This window comes from Taudactylus pleione, unplaced genomic scaffold, assembly GCF_031769625.1.
Source record: "Taudactylus pleione unplaced genomic scaffold, aTauple2 ptg000996l, whole genome shotgun sequence".
NCBI classification, from domain to species: domain Eukaryota; kingdom Metazoa; phylum Chordata; class Amphibia; order Anura; family Myobatrachidae; genus Taudactylus; species Taudactylus pleione.
In genome coordinates this window covers 601,952-625,640 of record NW_028285397.1, presented here as the reverse complement: position 1 = coordinate 625,640, position 23,689 = coordinate 601,952, and the positions used below count along the sequence as shown (strand labels likewise).

Sequence of the window (23,689 nt, the reverse complement as noted above, 5' to 3'; positions counted from 1 at the left end):
GCACCTGCTGGGTGACCTGGGAAATGTGTCGGTGAGTAATGATTGCACCTGCTAGGTGACCTGGGAAATGTATCAGTGAGTAATGAGTACACCTGTGCACCTGCTGGGTGACCTGGGAAATGTATCAGTGAGTAATGAGTACACCTGTGCACCTGCTGGGTGACCTGGGAAATGTATCAGTGAGTAATGAGTACACCTGTGCTCCTGCTGGGTGACCTGGGAAATGTATCAGTGAGTAATGAGTACACCTGTGCACCTGCTGGGTGACCTGGGAAATGTGTCAGTGAGTAATGAGTACACCTGTGCACCTGCTGGGTGACCTGGGAAATGTGTCAGTGAGTAATGAGTACACCTGTGCACCTGCTGGGTGACCTGGGAAATGTGTCCGTGAGTAATGATTACACCTGTGCACCTGCTGGGTGACCTGGGAAATGTGTCAGTGAGTAATGAGTACACCTGTGCACCTGCTGGGTGACCTGGGAAATGTGTCAGTGAGTAATGATTGCACCTGCTAGGTGACCTGGGAAATGTATCAGTGAGTAATGAGTACACCTGTGCACCTGCTGGGTGACCTGGGAAATGTGTCAGTGAGTAATGAGTACACCTGTGCACCTGCTGGGTGACCTGGGAAATGTGTCAGTGAGTAATGATTGCACCTGCTAGGTGACCTGGGAAATGTATCAGTGAGTAATGAGTACACCTGTGCACCTGCTGGGTGACCTGGGAAATGTATCAGTGAGTAATGAGTACACCTGTGCACCTGCTGGGTGACCTGGGAAATGTATCAGTGAGTAATGAGTACACCTGTGCACCTGCTGGGTGACCTGGGAAATGTATCAGTGAGTAATGAGTACACCTGTGCTCCTGCTGGGTGACCTGGGAAATGTGTCGGTGAGTAATGATTGCACCTGCTAGGTGACCTGGGAAATGTATCAGTGAGTAATGAGTACACCTGTGCACCTGCTGGGTGACCTGGGAAATGTATCAGTGAGTAATGAGTACACCTGTGCACCTGCTGGGTGACCTGGGAAATGTGTCGGTGAGTAATGATTGCACCTGCTAGGTGACCTGGGAAATGTATCAGTGAGTAATGAGTACACCTGTGCACCTGCTGGGTGACCTGGGAAATGTATCAGTGAGTAATGAGTACACCTGTGCACCTGCTGGGTGACCTGGGAAATGTATCAGTGAGTAATGAGTACACCTGTGCTCCTGCTGGGTGACCTGGGAAATGTATCAGTGAGTAATGAGTACACCTGTGCACCTGCTGGGTGACCTGGGAAATGTGTCAGTGAGTAATGAGTACACCTGTGCACCTGCTGGGTGACCTGGGAAATGTGTCAGTGAGTAATGAGTACACCTGTGCACCTGCTGGGTGACCTGGGAAATGTGTCCGTGAGTAATGATTACACCTGTGCACCTGCTGGGTGACCTGGGAAATGTGTCAGTGAGTAATGAGTACACCTGTGCACCTGCTGGGTGACCTGGGAAATGTGTCAGTGAGTAATGATTGCACCTGCTAGGTGACCTGGGAAATGTATCAGTGAGTAATGAGTACACCTGTGCACCTGCTGGGTGACCTGGGAAATGTGTCAGTGAGTAATGAGTACACCTGTGCACCTGCTGGGTGACCTGGGAAATGTGTCAGTGAGTAATGATTGCACCTGCTAGGTGACCTGGGAAATGTATCAGTGAGTAATGAGTACACCTGTGCACCTGCTGGGTGACCTGGGAAATGTATCAGTGAGTAATGAGTACACCTGTGCACCTGCTGGGTGACCTGGGAAATGTATCAGTGAGTAATGAGTACACCTGTGCACCTGCTGGGTGACCTGGGAAATGTATCAGTGAGTAATGAGTACACCTGTGCTCCTGCTGGGTGACCTGGGAAATGTATCAGTGAGTAATGAGTACACCTGTGCACCTGCTGGGTGACCTGGGAAATGTGTCAGTGAGTAATGAGTACACCTGTGCACCTGCTGGGTGACCTGGGAAATGTGTCAGTGAGTAATGATTACACCTGTGCACCTGCTGGGTGACCTGGGAAATGTGTCAGTGAGTAATGAGTACACCTGTGCACCTGCTGGGTGACCTGGGAAATGTGAGCTGTGTGGGGTCCTGAAGACCGAGTTTGAGAACCTCTGTAATAGTGCAATAGAACAGCAATAAAGTGATTGGTCATTTCCTTATATTTGCCTGTTAAGCCCTAAAACAAACTCTATGGGGCATATTCAATTAGGTGTGAAAAGTCCTGTACTTTTCGCATGCCAGACATTTTCGACGACATCGCTGGTTTTCCATGCGGAAAAGTATCGCACTCGTCCCCGCTTATCCCCGTATTCAATTAGAAATCGACGAAGACGGGACCCGGCGAATTCAGAACTGGCGAAAAGTGCCGTCTGATTTGGGGAAATCAGCCTGACACCCCCCAAAAGATGAACTGACATTGGGGATCACTATAGATACCCACGAAAAGCCCTGCTGAAGGTATTTGGGGTACTTAAATTATCTCAATAGCTGCTATTGAGCGTCTTTGCATAAGTGGTGAAGAATAGCATTTAGCAGCAAATTTGGGGTACATGAAAATGGGGGTCAGCATATTTTAAAGTTGCTAAAGTGAAGTTTTAAAAAAAGGAAAAAAAACAACTGCCGCAATTACCTGCAAACTTAAAAACACCTGGGGCATACTTGGGGACCCCCCTGGAGTCTATTACGCTAGTTTTTAAGTTTGTCCCCCAACGTTGTACTTTTTTGCCCCCTTTTCAAAGTCATTTTTGGGGTGTCCTTAAGTATTTTTTAATCTTTTTTTTACAGTTTACCTTTGGGGGGCTGTCCCAAGGGTGCAGGGTGGTTCCCGCAAGTTTGCACCCCAAAACCACATTTCTGCACTTTTTTCCAACACCTTTCATAGGAGAATCTTTTTCGCCTATTCCAATGCAACGACTTTCCTCGCCGTCAAAAGGTCTGTGGAATTGAATAGGGGGATAACTTTTTGCCTGGCGAAATTACCTCACCGGCGATACTTTTCCGCAGAAACAAGCTTTTCGCACCTAATTAAATACGGCCCTATATCTGCTGGAAAGCTGCTTGCCATATCAGCCATGTAAACCATGAAGTACGACATACCGAAACGCAGGAAATGACCAGATGGGGCGTGGCTTGGTTATATAGGGGGCGTGTCCTCAGCACCACATAACGTGGAGTTATGGTAGGATCAGATCGCTGTAATTATGACATCATAGATATCACCATTCTGACATATGGTGGTAATTTGTTATATGATTAATAATAATGACTTCTAATAAGACCACAGAGATCATTTTACTTATTAGAATGAATAATTTAACAGTACGATGAATGTGTGATTATAGAATGTTTAGTATTTGGTATATCGGAGCTCTAATGCAAACGCCTTCATTTACCAATATAACTGTATACTATGCTATACTGTCCCACAGGAACCAATCAGCAGTTAGCTTCTATCTATCTAGCACTCATTAGAGAATAAAAGCCAGCATCTGATTGGCTGCTGTAGTTAAATGCCAGGTTTTGTGATGTTGTAGGAAGATTTGCAGAGACACTTACAGTTGTCAGGATGGAATATCCGATGGAGTTTTATTCATTTTTATCTCTATTGGAAATAGTATTTGTAGTAGGATATATAAGCTATATATGCTATATTATACATTACCCCCCTGATAGAGGTAGTTGTTGTAACTTATCATATTTAACAAAATAGAATATATGGTGGTCTGTCGGCTCTTAGTACCCCCTCCCCCTCTCATGTTCCCGTTTGGACCAATATAAATATTACATAGTGGTAAATTGCAGTTTAATATATCGCACTGAAAGTCAATATACACCGTGGGCCTTAGGTCAACACGAATCCATTAGTTCTGTTCCACTTGGCTCCTGCACAACATTTGGGCACTTGGTAATTGCCTTAAATATATCCCATTAATTCTAAATGTGAAATGTTCGCCTGGCGCTGACGAGGATTACCGCCACCTGATGCGCCCCGTTACTGAACCACGTCAACTAACTTCTCATTTTTCCTGTTGCCTCATAAACTCATTTCCTGTCGCACATGTTGATGTAGGCGGGGGAGGCAGATTACCGTGACGCGGCGTTATTAAGAGTGACATTTATTTATCTTTATTATGTGTCTAACGCTGATTTCAAGAGGGGAAAAAACAAGAAGGCGGATTTGGCAGGGGGTTGTACATACGCGGAGGAAAGTGGGAATATTGAGTTTGTCAGGAGAATTCCAGAGCAGGACGGCAATAACCCACTAACGTGCCGTATAATTATTAAGTCGCTCATTAATGTAGACATGACGGGGTTTACATTTATTTTGTCATCAGGCCACTTCTGCATTCAGAACAAGAGGAAGTTGTACTGCGCAATGGGCCACGCTTACAGGCTACTTAGAATTTCGTACAGTCTGTGCCCCCATTGGCCCAGGACATTCTCTCAGAGCTCAGGCGCCCATACTCACTGCAATGAATGTTACATGACTGCGCCCCACAGCAAAATGTGGCGCCAACAGTTCTGCTCTGTTCTCTAGGGCCCGTCGGACGCAGCGCGACATCCAGCACAATGCGACTGCACACTAGCTATAACAAAATGTTCAAAATTAATGGAGCCTATTCATCATACGATAAATGGCCCTGTAACCATGCGGAAACGCTAGTTTCTGCATATTTTAGTTACTGGGCCATTCATCATCAGGGGTCCGAAAAGGAGCCCCTGATATTCAGTTTTCGGAGTTTGCTTCTGAGAACAAGCGCCATCTTCAGACGACACTTGTTCTCGTTGCCCCGCCCCTTTTAAGCGGATCCCTCCGCCGCCTCCTCACTACCTCCCAAGCGGCTGTGCACATGCGTAGCCACGTCGGTGGGGAGGAGGTAAGTAACGCAGCTACTTCTGTAGCTGCGATACTAACGGAGGGGACAGCTGTCCCCGCACCAAAGCATGATGAATTGTTCCGGTGTCACGTTTCCCCCACTGCGAGTTGGATACTTAAGTATCCCACGCAGCGAGATGATTACTCAATCATCGGAGGCCATACAGCCTCCGATGATGAATAGGCCCCAATATTATTTATTACTTTTATACTTAGGGCCTGATGCAGAGCCGGTCGCTATTTGCGCTCGCTCGTCCAGAAAATAGGGGTGGCTACTCAAATGAACCGTTCGCTGTTTGCGGTCTGTTCACGCCTCTAGGTCTGAACGAGCGAACAAAACTTGCGGTCGTTTTTTTTAAAACTACGCCCCCTGGCCGCTCGCATCCTACGTCATGTCCGCTACTTATTAGATTAATCGAGTACATCGACCAGGGTATGAACTGCTCGCTATTCTTGTGGTTGGTTTTTGCTACCACAATCTTGCGAGCAGTTCTGGCTAGAAAATAACCCAGTGACGTGGCCGATGACGCTGCTGTATTAATTATGCACACCCTTAAAACGCCCATTTGGACCTTTAAGCACGCCTGCGATCGGATCTCCACTCCCCGTTTTCAAGCACCTTCCCCCGTTACCACCCACATACGCCTCCTCCTGTCACTCAAAATAGTAGGCATTCGCTGTTTAGCGAACAAACGAATTTCGGCCGCACCGACTGGTTCGCGCATGCGTATAACGATCCGTACGCATGCGCAGTTGGGCAAACATCGCTTACGAGTGGCTCTGAATCAGGCCCTTAGTTTACAGTAACATTACTACATAAATGCTTATTCATCATTTACTCATATGCTAGTGACCCGTCCCGGCTTTGCACGGGAGCAATTTTCAATTTATGTCAATAGTCGTTCTTAACGGAAGTCTTATAAGATTCCCTTGTAGATGACATTAGTCGTTTTTCTTCCTGACATCAACACGAAAAGATTTTGTTTTCATGTGACGCGCAAAAGGGCCACGTAACGTTGTCCATGAGAAAATCAGTCTCTACATAGGTCGCCTCCGGCCACGTTACGTGTCTGTCTCTGCGTTTTATTTATGGTCACGCCAAAGCCGACTCTTACCGGAAATTGGACTCGTTGGAAATGAAAGAATCGTTTCTCACATAAATGAAATAGGATCAGTAATAAGAGGGAAAAGCTGACATTATGTATCAGTAATCAGGGCGTACAGCAATGTTTCTGGGGAAACCGGATAATATGTATCAGTCTCTTCGTGGTATAAAATAAAGTCCATCGCTGTGATATATCTGTAACGGTTTAGGCAGCGTAAGCCAAGACAGCGCTCTGACGTTTTTACATGGACTTGTGTCACTAAAATCATCACCGCTCGGCTCCCCTTTGTCATACAGTAATGTGTCATACACCTGTCATACATTACAGAGTCATACACGTGTCATACATTACTGTGTCATACACCTGTCATACAGTAATGTGTCATACACCTGTCATACACCTGTCATACAGTAATGTGTCATACACCTGTCACTCAGTAATGTGTCATACACCTGTCATACACTAATGTGCCATACACCTGTCATACATTAATGTGTCATACACCTGTCATACAGTAATGTGTCATACACCTGTCATACACTAATGTGTCACACACCTGTCATACACTAATGTGTCACACACCTGTCATACACCTGTCATACACTGTGTCATACACTAATGTGTCACACACCTGTCATACACCTGTCATACACTGTGTCATACACCTGTCATACAGTAATGTGTCACACACCTGTCATACAGTAATGTGTCATACACCTGTCATACAGTAATGTGTCATACACCTGTCATACACTAATGTGTCACATACCTGTCATACAGTAATGTGTCATACACCTGTCATACAGTAATGTGTCATACACCTGTCATACACCTGTCATACAGTAATGTGTCATACACCTGTCATACACCTGTCATACAGTAATGGGTCACACACCTGTCATACAGTAATGTGTCATACACCTGTCATACAGTAATGCGTCACACACCTGTCATACAGTAATGCGTCACACACCTGTCATACAGTAATGCGTCACACACCTGTCATACAGTAATGTGTCACACACCTGTCATACAGTCATGTGTCATACAGTAATGTGTCATACACCTGTCATACAGTAATGTGTCATACACCTGTCATACAGTAATGTGTCACACACCTGTCATACAGTAATGGGTCACACACCTGTCATACAGTAATGTGTCATACACCTGTCATACAGTAATGTGTCACACACCTGTCATACAGTCATGTGTCATACAGTAATGTGTCATACACCTGTCATACAGTAATGTGTCATACAGTAATGTGTCATACACCTGTCATACAGTAATGTGTCATACACCTGTCATACACCTGTCATACACCTGTCATGCAGTAATGTGTCATACACCTGTCATACACTAATGTGTCACACACCTGTCATACAGTAATGTGTCATACACCTGTCATACAGTAATGTGTCATACACCTGTCATACACTAATGTGTCACACACCTGTCATACAGTAATGTGTCATACACCTGTCATACAGTAATGGGTCACACACCTGTCATACAGTAATGTGTCATACAGTAATGTGTCATACACCTGTCATACAGTAATGTGTCATACAGTAATGTGTCATACACCTGTCATACACCTGTCATACAGTAATGTGTCATACACCTGTCATACAGTAATGGGTCACACACCTGTCATACAGTAATGTGTCATACACCTGTCATACAGTAATGCGTCACACACCTGTCATACAGTCATGTGTCATACACCTGTCATACAGTAATGCGTCACACACCTGTCATACAGTCATGTGTCATACACCTGTCATACAGTAATGGGTCACACACCTGTCATACAGTAATGTGTCATACACCTGTCATACAGTAATGCGTCACACACCTGTCATACAGTCATGTGTCATACAGTAATGTGTCATACACCTGTCATACAGTAATGTGTCATACAGTAATGTGTCATACACCTGTCATACAGTAATGTGTCATACACCTGTCATACAGTAATGTGTCATACAGTAATGTGTCATACACCTGTCATACAGTAATGTGTCATACACCTGTCATACAGTAATGTGTCATACAGTAATGTGTTATACACCTGTCATACAGTAATGGGTCACACACCTGTCATACAGTAATGGGTCACACACCTGTCATACAGTAATGTGTCACACACCTGTCATACAGTCATGTGTCATACACCTGTCATACAGTAATGTGTCATACACCTGTCATACAGCAATGTGTCACACACCTGTCATACAGTAATCTGTCATACACCTGTCAAACAGTAATGTGTCATACACCTGTCATACAGTAATGTGTCACACACCTGTTATACAGTAATGTGTCATACACCTGTCATACACTAATGTGTCATACACCTATCATACATTACTGTGTCATACACCTGTCATACATTACTGTGTCATACACCTGTCATACAGTAAAGTGTCATACAGTAATGTGTCATACACTTGTCATACATTAATATGTCACACACCTGTCATACAGTAATGTGTCACACACCTGTTATACAGTAATGTGTTACACACCTGTCATACACTAATGTGTCACACACCTGTCATACATTACTGTGTCATACACCTGTCATACATTACTGTGTCATACACCTGTCATACAGTAAAGTGTCATACAGTAATGTGTCATACACCTGTCATACATTAATATGTCACACACCTGTCATACACTAATGTGTCACACACCTGTCATACACCTGTCATACATTAATGTGTCACACACCTGTCATACACCTGTCATACATTAATGTGTCACACACCTGTCATACAGTAATGTGTCACACACCTGTCATACACCTGTCATACATTAATGTGTCACACACCTGTCATACAGTTATGTGTCACACACCTGTCATACACCTGTCATACATTAATGTGTCACACACCTGTCATACAGTAATGTGTCACACACCTGTCATACACCTGTCATACATTAATGTGTCACACACCTGTCATACACCTGTCATACATTAATGTGTCACACACCTGTCATACAGTAATGTGTCACACACCTGTCATACACCTGTCATACATTAATGTGTCACACACCTGTCATACAGTAATGTGTCACACACCTGTCATACACCTGTCATACAGTAATGTGTCACACACCTGTCATACACCTGTCATACAGTAATGTGTCACACACCTGTCATACAGTCATGTGTCATACACCTGTCATACAGTAATGTGTCATACACCTGTCATACAGCAATGTGTCACACACCTGTCATACAGTAATCTGTCATACACCTGTCATACAGTAATGTGTCATACACCTGTCATACAGTAATGTGTCACACACCTGTTATACAGTAATGTGTCATACACCTGTCATACACTAATGTGTCATACACCTATCATACATTACTGTGTCATACACCTGTCATACATTACTGTGTCATACACCTGTCATACAGTAAAGTGTCATACAGTAATGTGTCATACACTTGTCATACATTAATATGTCACACACCTGTCATACAGTAATGTGTCACACACCTGTTATACAGTAATGTGTTACACACCTGTCATACACTAATGTGTCACACACCTGTCATACATTACTGTGTCATACACCTGTCATACATTACTGTGTCATACACCTGTCATACAGTAAAGTGTCATACAGTAATGTGTCATACACCTGTCATACATTAATATGTCACACACCTGTCATACACTAATGTGTCACACACCTGTCATACACCTGTCATACATTAATGTGTCACACACCTGTCATACACCTGTCATACATTAATGTGTCACACACCTGTCATACAGTAATGTGTCACACACCTGTCATACACCTGTCATACATTAATGTGTCACACACCTGTCATACAGTTATGTGTCACACACCTGTCATACACCTGTCATACATTAATGTGTCACACACCTGTCATACAGTAATGTGTCACACACCTGTCATACACCTGTCATACATTAATGTGTCACACACCTGTCATACATTAATGTGTCACACACCTGTCATACAGTAATGTGTCACACACCTGTCATACACCTGTCATACATTAATGTGTCACACACCTGTCATACAGTAATGTGTCACACACCTGTCATACACCTGTCATACAGTAATGTGTCACACACCTGTCATACACCTGTCATACAGTAATGTGTCACACACCTGTCATACACCTGTCATACATTAATGTGTCACACACTGTGAATGATCAGTTATTTGCCTCCCAGGAAGTATAATTACGTATATTATCCTATACGCTGGTAGCACATTTACCTCTATACAAACATCTATTCAGGGATATTGGGAGTTATCTCCATGCAGCTGTTCATCCACTTTTATACCCCCTACACCCCAGGATACCCCACATAGCATCAAATGCGCAGCACAATCTATATAGTGCTATGGTAGATCAGGGCGTGGCCTCAATTCTCGCGGTGGCGTCTCTGCACTGGTACCTAGTAAGCTAATTACGCTTGTAGTAGCTGCCAATGATGCCACTTGTCCACTGGGCACCTGGCTTGGCGCAATGGATGTAGTAGAGCACACAAGGGCCTGGGCATCCGTCGCCAGTAATAACGTACACCTGCGGTTATTTTCAGACAGTGCATTTTCCATTCAACCTCAGGAACCAATCAGAGATTTGCTTTAAATCTGCACTAACTCCTGCAGGTAGTTAGCTCCTCCCCCGAGAGGCCGCTACGCGCAGATGTTTTGTCAAGGACACCGCTCAGCCCTGGATGAAATGCAGGTGGCCATGTCACGCCATGGTGGGGTGTGAGCGTGGGGAACAATCAGAAGCCGTAGAAACGGACATTGCGGCTTCGGTTTGGTCCTCACCCCCCCCATCCGCATCCTTGTTGAATGAAAAATATATAAAAAATACTTTTTGATTAGAGTTCGTAGTTTAGTGCAAATGAATGCATTATTAGTAAATAGCCCCCGACGTGTATTGCTGCGGACGGAGGCTGTGTATATTCCTGAAGTTCAAAGATAAATAGGTTAATGCAAACAGAGAATTATTTTCTACAATGATGAACGTGTGTAAGTGGCCACTTTATCCGACTTCTCTGGAAACCCGACAAGCAATGAGCGAAATAACAACACATGCTCTGAATAAATGATCCAATGGACAGAACATTAAAAAATAAACCGTATCCTAACACGTGTAATTGTGCTAAGTGGAGGCGCATATTGGCAGGAGTCCTGCAAACAAACATGTTTCATATTGAATCAATCTCCCCATAACCCAGCGTGGGTCTTGTCCTGGCCTTATATCTAGGGCTGCGGACAGGCCTGTAATAATGGGACTTAGGGGGTCATTCAGACCCGCTCGCTAGATGCGGCTGCTCGCTCCTAGCGTATGTAAATTCATCTAAGTGACGTCAAGGCAGGCGCTAGCACGGCAAGGCATAAGCACGCCCACTATGTCTTGGCGAGCGAACACTTTGTGTTTCCAGACGCCCACCAGCCTGTCTTTTGCCGCCCACTAGCGCACGTCATCTCCAGGAAGTATATACAACCATCGGTTCATCGGGATCCATCGGATCTGACCGCAGCGCTTGTGGTTGACTGTACCCTACCGCAAGCACTGCGAGCAGTTCAGTGAAAAATTCAACCAGGTGACGTGTACTATGACGCTGCCTGTTAATTATGCACACCTCTGAAACGGCGTTAAGACGCTGAGGCACGCCTACATCCGTAACTCCACTTCCCTGTTACTACTGCCCTGCCCCTGTTACCACCCACAAACTGCCTCTCCTGTCACTCATTCCACTGGGCTGTCTTTGCAGCGCGAGCGAGCACATTCCGATCATTCGTACTGGTTTGTGCACGCGCACTGCGAACTACACGAATGCGCACATTAGCAAACATCGTCTGCTTGGTAGCGAGCAGGTCTGAATCAGGCCCTAAGCTTATTAATAATGCAGAGACAAGGAAGGGGCAGAAAACTATTGTCCACAAGATAGATGGCAAGCCTCGGTACCGCCTGCCAGCATCAATAGGGGCAGGGTACCTCCCAAAACGGAAAACAGGGACACCGTCAGCCCCAACCATGATCTGCCTAAATGACTATACATTCAGTGATGGTGGCAGGAGAGCGGAAACAGGCCAGAAGGTTAAAGAAATGTGATGGTTGAAATGAAAACCCTTTAAATGATCGGCGTCTGGGGAGATCGCCTGATTGGTCAGTATGACACCACATGCAGTTATTTTATATAACAGACAGCTGTTATTTTAAGGGGTTAATTACGTTCTGCTCTAGACATATATTTTTAGCAGCAGTCTGACTGGTCTTGGGCCGGCGCCCAGCGCCGCTCGCTTGGGTAAGCATGAACTGTTTTGGTTTGCAATCAAATCTAAACAAATGACATGTACGCTGATAGGCCCAGGGGATCCCTGGAGTGCATCAGGAGTCCTGCGTTATGAGACGCGGCGGCCGGCTTTCCTGGCAACACTCTCACAACCAGGCGCCGATTTGCCAGATTGAGTCAGCAGGTTGGGTGCTGGAGCTTCGGGCAGGAAGGTTTCTCGGGCTGTAACAAGACCAGGATTCATGGCTCAATGTTTTACGGCCGTGTTTGTGAAACCCTGCAAACACCTGGCCACGGGGTCTTCTCTCCCACCTACCATTACAGTTGTCGCTGGCACCGCAGTGCCCCTCACCTCCGGACAGCGAGGTAAACAGAGGATACGCGAATCACAAACGAGATCAAATAAACGTGGATGTGAAGACAAATAGGGTAAAGAGAGCATACAATCTAGTGCGTGTGACTAACGCGCCAATACAAGTCACAGGGCCTGATTACGCACGCAATCGGCAGATTGTTGCGTACTGTGCATGCACATTGCAGTGCACAAACCGGCCCATGTGATCGGGACTGCGATGGCAGTGGCTACACAGACCTATCGCAGAGTGATTGACAGGAAGTGCCGTTCGTGGGTTGTGACGGGGGGGTGGTCGGCGTAATGCAGGCGTTCCAGTGCGTTTGAACGCTGTTGCAGGGGCGTGCATAAATTATCCACTGCGATGCCGTTCGCAGCCTGAGCACTTACCACGTGTGATGAGGTTAGTAATTTCCGAGTAAGGTCAGAGCTTGTGCATGCGTGTGTGAGGCTGCGATGGTAAAGATGTCACCGATGGTTTCTCAGTCGTGCTAAACATTACGGATGTGTGTACGGTAAAGTGGGCGTCCCTATGTAGTGCAGCAACGGCATAGCGATCGCAGTGCTTTAGCATAATATCGCTAATGAACTGCACGCGTAATCGCTATTGCATTCGCAGCAGTGAATCAGTCCCATAGTGCGATCATTTACAACCATAGCCGCAGTAAATCATCAGGTGGGCGGGATAATTAGTGTGATGGCGCAATTTGTTACGCCACCACCCACCTCACAGAAAGGTAAGTACTCTATCCGCAGAACGGAGAGTTCCTCTGACAGTGTTGAAGATCTTACCCTAGGGCCTGATTGAGAGATATACACAAACCCGATGGTGCAAGTATGTCTCCGATGGTGTAAGTACGTATCTGATGGTGTAAGTATGTCTCCGATGGTGTAAGTACGTATCTGATGGTGTAAGTATGTCTCCGATGGTGTAAGTACGTCTCCGATGGTGTAAGTACGTCTCCGATGGTGTGGGCAATTGGGACCGTGAGCATGGCGGCGACAGTTAGCATTCTCGAAAAAGCGTGCACATCTGTCCACGGTGCACATGCGTACCATCGAATGCTAACAAGCGATGGTTGCTGGCCCTCTATACGCAGTTGCTGATGGCGGCATGACGGGAATGACTGCGCCCTTGCAATTGCCATCCCTAGCGCAGGCACACTTGCCTCTCACACCAGATGGGCACGTTCAGACGGGGCACAGGGAGATTACCGCAGTGTCTACAGACGCCTACCTAAGGTTTGCTACAGAACCTGGCAATGTACGGTCTCGCTCGGAGCCTAACGTAAGGCTCAAATCATCCCTACAGAATTTCAAAAAGTGCAAACCAAGAATAGGACGAAGTGGGACAATTTCTGCCAGCGCTGGACAGTCAGCGTAACGAAACAAAAAGGTCATATCTAAAAAACAGCCGAACAAAACCGATGGAGGACGTGTTCTCTATGCTATGCAAAAATGCGCACGAGCCTCAGTGCGGCTTCACGGTTGTTTGGCAGCAGCCAGAGTGAGGTCATCGCCTGGCCCGCGTTCACTTAGAATCCATTAATGAGGAAACGAAATGCACATACAGTGGCTCCATGCCAGGGATAGGGCTATGGTTCCGTTTATAGAGGTAAAGTAACAATAACAAAAGGTATTCGCATTTCAAAGGGGTCCCTTAATCCCACTGACCCCGATCCGCTAATCACGGTAGATGGAGGCGCCCTTCCCTAAGTTTTCCTGGGTAGACGTGCTGGCCACAAGTTATATTATTGTCATTAAACAGGTATCAATGTTGCACTGTCTACATCCGGCAAAAACGTTGTAATTAATTAAAAGAGAAAGGCAGATTCGCTTTTATTGGCATTTTGTCTCATTGCTCACCAGTGCCCAGGCTGTAATGGTGGCAAATAATCTACCTGACAGACTCAAGATGCCCCCTGCTGGTGGTGAGGAGGTATTGCACCCAGATGACAGGTTTCAGTTGTGGAGCAGGTGACCAGCATCACATATGTGGTAGGAATGCCAGATAATGTCCTCACTCTCCTCGTCAGAGGGAGAGATATACAAAGCCCTGGAGAGAGATAAAGGGGTCTATGTACTAAGCCTTGGAGAGAGATAAAGTACCAACCAATCAGCTCCTAACTGTCAATTTACATGCTGTGTTTTAAAAGTGACAGTTAGGAGCTGATTGGTTGGTACTTTATCTCCATCCACTTTATCTCTCTCCAAGGCTTAGTACATAGACCCCAGAGAACCAACCCATCAGCTCCTGTTAGGTTACCGGCTGTGTTTGAAAAATGACAGTTAGGAGCTGATTGGTTGGTACTTTCTCTCTGCGTCTGATTTCCATCCGTCATTTCTGTCCCCATCTCTCACTGCACAAGGTCTGTGACCATGACAAGATGTAGTGTGGGGTCTGCATATATTTGTATATTAGATCAGTCCTGTACGGCAGTCCTATATATTGCAGCTGTCTCTTACAGCGCTCTCTCTTTCTCTCTCTCTCTGCGTTTTGTCCTTCTCTGCGGTGTCTCACTACGTCCTAGTTTTTGGCGCGGTTTCCAGGTTCTGCACAGGCCACATCCCCTCAATTCTCTTAGGGCTCTGACCCACTGGCGTCAGTTCTGAATGGCGCTATGATGCATGGAAATGAGATTGCAAATGGAAACCATGGATTCCAATAACCATGTACCCACTCACCATGTTACTCGCATTAGAAAGAAAATTGCAGTACAGGTGTTAAATGAGGCGCAGTCCCATCGTCGTGCGGCCGCCATAACTGAGCGCTTTATACGCCTCACACCGCCATTACCAGGTTTTATTTTATTTTGCTTAAAGCTGCAACAAGTCTGCGCATGGAGCGTAAATGTCTCCCACGTCTGTGATGTCACAATATCGCCACTTGCTTCAGGGGCAGGCCGGCGATTCTACAATATTATAGAACAGGTGGAAAATATGGCGGAAAAAAAACAAATACTAGATAAAATATTGACCCCGAAGACTTTTCTCTGTATGCACCTAAGTGATGCCCGGTACCGGCTGCGAGGAATGGTGACCGGCTTAGGGACGCACAATGACAGTTCTGTAATTCTCGCAGCCAAATCATAGGACAATTATAAATGTTATATCCACTGGATGAGTCAGATAATGCAAGTTATATACTGAGAACAATCAGAGATAGGACACCTGTGACACCTCCTGGAACTACTAGTCCCAGCACTACCTGAAATATTGCTTTCTTATTGGAACATCAAACCGCCTCTATAGTGAGCGAAATAGGAGCTTTTTGGTGGTGGGTTATGTGATCACCAAGCACAACATAATCACAGAACAAGGGACCTCATTCAGAGTCGGTCGAAGCGGCCGCTCGGTTGTACGGGAAAAGGGGCCGGATATTCAAATGATTCCCTGGCAAGTTGCGTCCCTAAGTTCGGATCGGTAGTTGGCCGACCAAGGGGAGGAAGCGGTCGAAAGACAAAAAAATACGCCCCCTTCTCGTACGCATTGCACGTCATCTCCGGGCATATAAGTATTAATCGAGACCATCGGGAACCATCGGCACTGGTCGTAGAGCTTAAAGTTGACCATACCCTCTCTTAAGCTCTACGATCATGTCCGTGTAAAAACCTCCCATGTCACATGTGCCATGACGCTACTTTGTTAATTATGCACTCCCATAAACCATATGCACTCCCATAAAACGCCGTTCGCATAATGAGGCACGCCTGCGTTCGGATCTCCACTCCCTCGTTTTCAAGCACCTTCCCCTGTTACCACCCACAAACGCCTCCATCTGTCACTCAAACTACCGACCTGGCTGTGTTCAAGGAGAGAGAAATTTCTGATCGTAGCAGCTAGTTTGCACACACGCAATGCGAATTTTACGCATGCGCAGTATAGCGAACATCGGTGGCGTACGACCGTGCGGCCACAAGGACCGACTCTGAATGAGGTCCAAAGTGCATTACATAGAACCTAATCACAAAACAAAGGGCCTGATTCAGACCCACTCGCGAGCGGCTGTCCGCTCGCAAGTGGGTCGATGTTATGCACTGAGCATGCGCACGACGGAGGGAGCTCCGTCGTGCGCATGCGCCAGACGCGACGAGCGAAGGAAAGTCACCACCCACAGCATATACGAGCGTGCAGGATGATGGTCGCGATGGTCTTGACCATCGCGACCATCGAAACTGCGAGCAGAAGCCTGCGGTTGAGTTTTTCAACCGCAAGGCCAGGAGTGATTTTGGCTCTATCAGAGCCAAAATCACTCCCACTGACATCACTAGTGATGTCAGTGGGGCCAGCTTCAGACGGTAGGCGTTCCCTTGGGAACGCCTCCGTCTGGCAGGCACGCCCACGGCACGCCCACCAAAGGGGGCGTGCTGTCAGTCAACATCGACAGCACGCCCCCTTTGATGAGACACTCCGAGCGAAGGTAAGTCCTTCACTCGTAGGGTCTCGCGCATGCGCACGACGGAGCTCCCTCCGTCGTGCGCATTCGCAGTGTGGACCATCGACCCACTTGCGAGCGGACAGCCGCTCGCGAGTGGGTCTGAATGAGGGCCAAAGTACATTACATAGAACCTAGTCACACAACAAAGTGCATTACATAGAACCTAATCACACAACAATGTGCATTACATAGAACCTAATCACACAACAAAGTGCATTACATAGAACCTAATCACACAACAATGTGCATTACATAGAACCTAATCACACAACAAAGTGCATTACATAGATTATATTCCCACAACAAAGTGCATTACATAGAACCTAATCACACAACAAAGTGCATTACATAGAACCTAATCACACAACAATGTGCATTACATAGAACCTAATCACACAACAAAGTGCATTACATAGATTCTATTCCCACAACAAAGTGCATTACATAGAACCTAATCACACAACAAAGTGCATTACATAGATTCTATTCCCACAACAAAGTGCATTACATAGATTCTATTCCCACAACAAAGTGCATTACATAGATTCTATTCACACAACAAAGTGCATTACATAGATTCTATTCCCACAACAAAGTGCATTACATAGATTCTATTCCCACAACAAAGTGCATTACATAGATTCTATTCACACAACAAAGTGCATTACATAGATTCTATTCACACAACAAAGTGCATTACATAGATTCTATTAACAAGAAAAGTGCATTACATAAAATATAGAGGGTTATGAGCTAAAGGGAATCTTAGTGCATTGCAACTATTACACATTACCTGTTACATCCTGTAGAAGTTACATTGTGAGCTCTGAGCCCTCAGACATAAAATATACAGTAACCATATACTATACAGTAACCATACAATATAACCATATACTATACAGTAACCATATAATATACAGTAACCATAGATTACCATATAATATACTGTAACATATTATATACAGTAGCCATAAAATATACAGTAACCATACAGTATAACCATATACTATACAGTAACCATACAATATAACCATATACTATACAGTAACCATATAATATACAGTAATCATACAATATAACCATATACTATACAGTAACCATATAATATACAGTAACCATAGATTACCATATAATATACTGTAACATATTATATACAGTAGCCATAAAATATACAGTAACCATACAGTATAACCATATACTATACAGTAACTACTGTATATAATATACTGTAACCATACAATATAACCATATACTATACAGTAACCAAATATACAGTAACCATACATTACCATATAATATACAGTAACCATACAATATAACCATATAATATACAGTAACCATATAATATACAGTAACCATACATTACCATATAATATACTGTAACCATATTATATATAGTAGCCATATAATATACAGTAACCATACAATATAACCATATACTATAGAGTAACTATATATATATATATATATATATATATATATATATATATATATATATATAGTAACAATACAATATAACCATATAATATACGGTAGCCATATAATATACAGTAACAATACAATATAACCATATAATATACAGTAACCATATAATTTACAGTAACCATATAATATACAGTAGCCATATAATATACTGTAACACTACATTATAACCATATACTAGTATACAGTATAATATAATGCTATCGCACAGCTGAGGGGATCAGAGCCCATGAATAGTCCTTACCTGCCATCTGGCCAGAACCTGCCTCCCAGGTGTCTTCCGTGGCCCCGGCAGCAGCATTGCCCAGCAGTACAGCGATGAGCAGCGCCCCCAGCTGGCCGGGCCCCCGTATGGCAGCTCTCTCCTTCCCCGCAGTCCCCATTTCCACGCATTCAGCTTTGTGCAGGAACCAGAGCTGAGGTCTATGGCAGTGCCCCTTCCCTACCAGCCTATCAGGCACTGGGTACCTAACTCTCCCCCAAGCAGATGGATGCAGCAGCTGTATAGTTATAATGGGGGCTCATAGAGGTGTAAATGCTGCTAAAATAAAGTTACTGGGGAGGGGGCTCCAGACTCCTCACCCCCAGGAAGGACAGAGCTGCAGCCCAGTCAGTGCACAGTCTCTGCAGCAGCTCCCAGACACTAAGCAGCCCACTCACTCCCTGCACAGGACACGCCCACTGGGGGGCTCAGCCCCCCTCTCCCAGCTGATGCTGTGCAGGTGGGGTGGGGGCAGCACCTGTGTGTGGGTGAGGGGGTGTTATGTCTGAGGCATGGCTGGGGAGGGTCATTTATCCGGGGAGGTGACACAGAACATTGATATAAGCAGATCTAGGTGTTGCAGTGGTAATGAGTGGGGGGCAGAGCAGGGATACCCCACTATTGTCCCATCATACTATACACTGATGGTCACTGCTGTACTACAACCCCCATCATGCCATGTCCATGAGATGATTGTGTGCCCTGCCTGCCTTCCTGCATTTCCTCAGTTGCTGACTTAGGAGAATCACCAGAGAGAGAACTGTAACACTGGGCCTCATGTACGGTCAGACGGCAACATTGTTTGTGCTTTGGTTTACACCAATAATTCGTAACATATCTGTTCCCATGCCAACTGGGGTGCACCATGCGCTTATGGGGCCTGATTCACTTCGGATCACTCTTGTGATCGCGGCGATTACGCACGCAGGTCTGCAGCGAAAATATGCAAATGAATGCAATTGCAAAGCGTTGCACAGCCAGCATAGAGACGCCCACTACCGCTATCTCAGTCCTGCGTATACATCGGTAACATCGAGTAACATCGGCTCCTCACGCAGAATTACAGCAAGTCTGACCTTACGCATAAATCACTAACCTTGTCGCACGCAGTGAGTACACAGGCTGCGTATGCTGTCGCAGTGACTAATTAATGCACGCCCATGTAACGGCGTTCAGACAGGCGCGCCTGGGTTTCTCCTTCCACTCCCCCGTCACCACTCTAAAACGCTGATGTCCCTTCCCTTGATCTGCGATGGCTTTGTATCTGCGTAGGTGATCGCAATGCTAACTCACGTGCGTGCACTGGTGGCATACGCATGCGCAGTACGCACCATCGACCGATCTGCGCACGTTGTTGCAGTTACAATCCGTAGTGAATCAGATCCCCGGTCCCTTGGGCTTCTGGAAGCGGAAGTGAAGTGGTGGCACGTCAGCGCAGACAAAGCGCCTGATACAACAGCGGTAATATGCTAATGCTGTGAGCGTAGGACAGTGTCAGCCCCGAGACGCCCACTTTCAATGTCTGTGGTCAGCGCAAATCCACTGGCGGACACAAACACTCCACCATCAACACTTACGACGTCCTATGACTGGCGCAGTGTCTCCTTCTGAGCTTTCTCTAATCATGGCGTCTGTAGGGAATCGGTATGAAATACCACCGGCCGCATTCCCCTCAGCAGCAGCCCGACATGAGCAGAGTTCCGAGCAGCGGAGGCCCGTCAGCGCTGGAAATCCCGATTGTGGATAGGTGAGTATCTACTAACCTAACCTAACCCTCCTTAGGGGTGCCTAACCCTAACTTCCCTGCCAAGTGGCTAACCCTAATCCCCCCTCTAAGTGCCTAACCCTGACCACCCTCTTCCCCGCTGCCTACACCTAAGTCCCCCGGGGGGGTGCCCAACCCTAAGTCCCCCCCGGGGGTGCCTAACCCTAACCCTCCCTCCCCCTAGCCTAACGCTAACCCTTCCGGGGGGGTGCCCAACCCTAAGACCCCCCCGGGAGCCCTAAACCTAACCCTCCCCCCCCCCGCGGCTGTCCGCTCGCGGCACCCGGCATCACTACAATCGGGATGCCGGGCGCCGGTCTCCCGGCGTCGGGGAAATGCGGGCGTCTACATCTAGACGCCCGGCATTTCACCCTTGCCGGGATATGACAGTCGGGAAGCCAGCTGCCGGTATTTAGGCAGTCGGCTTCCCGATTGCATACCGTCTGTAGCTGTGGCTTTGCGCCTGAGAATGCATTCGCTATCACATAATACGCCCACGAGACGGCCATTTCTTGCAATCACTGCAAGCCACCTCTCAGGATTACCAATGGCTTTCTGATGCCAACTCAAATTGGACCGACCACACGCAACAGCGGTCTCTGCGTACACTCAGTGGTACGCATGCGCATTAGGGGTACTCAGGACTTTTTGCGCATGCTCTGTAGCAAATAATCGCTGAACTGCCCAAACCGACACTGCGTCCACCTCTGAATCCAGACCAAGAGTGTCCCCGCAAAGTGCGTACCATAGGGAAGACACATATACGCCAGTTAGGAGGCAGATGATTTGCTGGTGCCCGGCTCCTGATCCTGATTACGAATGGCAGATGTTTCTGATTGGTTGAATGCGTATGAGCACCTCCTACTTATGCTAATACTATAGTAATGGGGCGGCTACAATCTCAGTTATTACAGTGATATTAGGGATCCGTCCGCAGCAAATTCTAAATTCCTCTTACATGTAAATGGCCCCATTACATGGATTTTGGCCCCATTTATCATTATTTAGTTGCAGCATATTCCTTGAAAAATACCTGTTTTCGAGGGATACAGGCAAATAATTAGTATCCCTATAATGTACCATGGAGGGACCGCGGCATATATATCCGAAATATACCGCAATCCCTCTATTTCCGACAGGAGCCGCGAGCACCCTAAGGTTTCTATAGGGGACGCAATGCTGCCAGATTTACCAAACCCAAAGCTTGGCACCCGCAGCTTACACAATCTATAGATGGCATTGTACCACGGTAGACTATGAACTATACATTGCGAAACTAACCATGAGAGGGTTCCAGAGGCGCTTCTCGCCAGCAATGGCATCCGCGCATGTGTGGTCTGCCTCCAACTGCGATCCTGTAAAAATGGCTCCAGTGTCTCAGTTCCTGCACCCATTCTGCGTGACACCGAAGGCCGATAATCGACCGATCTATGACCGATGTTGCGTATTTGGTATTTCGATGTCCATGCAGTTGAGCAAATATCGGACTGTGCATACGTCTTAGCCACAACGTGCACACGCAGCGATTGAATTGTGATCAAAATGCGGCTACGGTTGTAGTACCACCGTCGCTGCGTATTTGTACGCTCGTGCTTGGATCTGTGACTGTCGCTGTGTATGTGTACGCACGTACTTGGATCTGTGACCGTCGCTGTGTATGTGTACGCACGTGCTTGGATCTGTGACCGTCGCTGTGTATGTGTACGCACGTTCTTGGATCTGTGACCGTCGCTGTGTATGTGTACGCACGTGCTTGGATCTGTGACCGTCGCTGTGTATGTGTACGCACGTGCTTGGATCTGTGACCGTCGCTGTGTATGTGTACGCACGTGCTTGGATCTGTGACCGTCGCTGTGTATGTGTACGCACGTGCTTGGATCTGTGACCGTCGCTGTGTATGTGTACGCACGTGCTTGGATCTGTGACCGTCGCTGTGTATGTGTACGCACGTTCTTGGATCTGTGACCGTCGCTGTGTATGTGTACGCACGTGCTTGGATCTGTGACCGTCGCTGTGTATGTGTACGCACGTGCTTGGATCTGTGACCGTCGCTGTGTATGTGTACGCACGTGCTTGGATCTGTGACCGTCGCTGTGTATGTGTACGCACGTGCTTGGATCTGTGACCGTCGCTGTGTATGTGTACGCACGTGCTTGGATCTGTGACCGTCGCTGTGTATGTGTACGCACGTTCTTGGATCTGTGACCGTCGCTGTGTATGTGTACGCACGTGCTTGGATCTGTGACCGTCGCTGTGTATGTGTACGCACGTGCTTGGATCTGTGACCGTCGCTGTGTATGTGTACGCACGTACTTGGATCTGTGACCGTCGCTGTGTATGTGTACGCACGTGCTTGGATCTGTGACCGTCGCTGTGTATGTGTACGCACGTGCTTGGATCTGTGACCGTCGCTGTGTATGTGTACGCACGTGCTTGGATCTGTGACCGTCGCTGTGTATGTGTACGCACGTCCTTGGATCTGTGACCGTCGCTGTGTATGTGTACGCACGTGCTTGGATCTGTGACCGTAACTGTGTATGTGTACGCACGTGCTTGGATCTGTGACCGTCGCTGTGTATGTGTACGTATGTGTACAGAGATTACAGTGATTGGGTTGTGCACTGTGTACTGAGGTTACAGTGATTGGGGGGTTCACTATGTACAGAGGTTACAGTGATTGGGGGGTGCACTGTGTACTGAGGTTACAGTGATTGGGGGGTGCACTGTGTAGAGATTACAGTGATTGGGGTGTGCATTGTCTAGTTACACAACACCTGAAGGGCCACAGGGTGCTCTGTCCTGCTCTATGTGTCATGAGATTTGGCATCTGACAGAGAGGGGATGCAGTCAGGAAGTCGACTGTCGAAATGCCGACCACCGGCTTCCCGACTGTCTAATCCGCAAAGGGTCTAATGACAGGCGTCGAAATCCTGACAGCCGCGGGAGGGGGGTTAGGGTAGGGGCTCCCGGGGGGGAATTAGGGTTAGGCATCCCCCGGGAGGGTTAGGCTAGGCGAAGGGGGGGTTAGGCACCCCCAGCGGTAGGTTAGGGTTAGGCA

General features: G+C 46.7%; 1 protein-coding gene across 1 annotated transcript in view; it reads right to left on the bottom strand.

Annotated features, from left to right (window-relative positions):
- Positions 1 to 19,226, bottom strand: part of LOC148454388 (uncharacterized) — a gene marked incomplete at its 3' end in the record, with an annotated part of 187,325 nt that extends 168,099 nt beyond the window's left edge. Inside the window, exon 1 of the mRNA XM_088460942.1 lies at positions 18,849 to 19,226. Within this exon, the coding sequence (XP_088317068.1) occupies positions 18,849 to 18,987 (139 nt within the window). The remainder of the gene's footprint in view (positions 1 to 18,848) is intronic.
- Between the last annotated feature and the right edge of the window lie 4,463 nt (positions 19,227 to 23,689).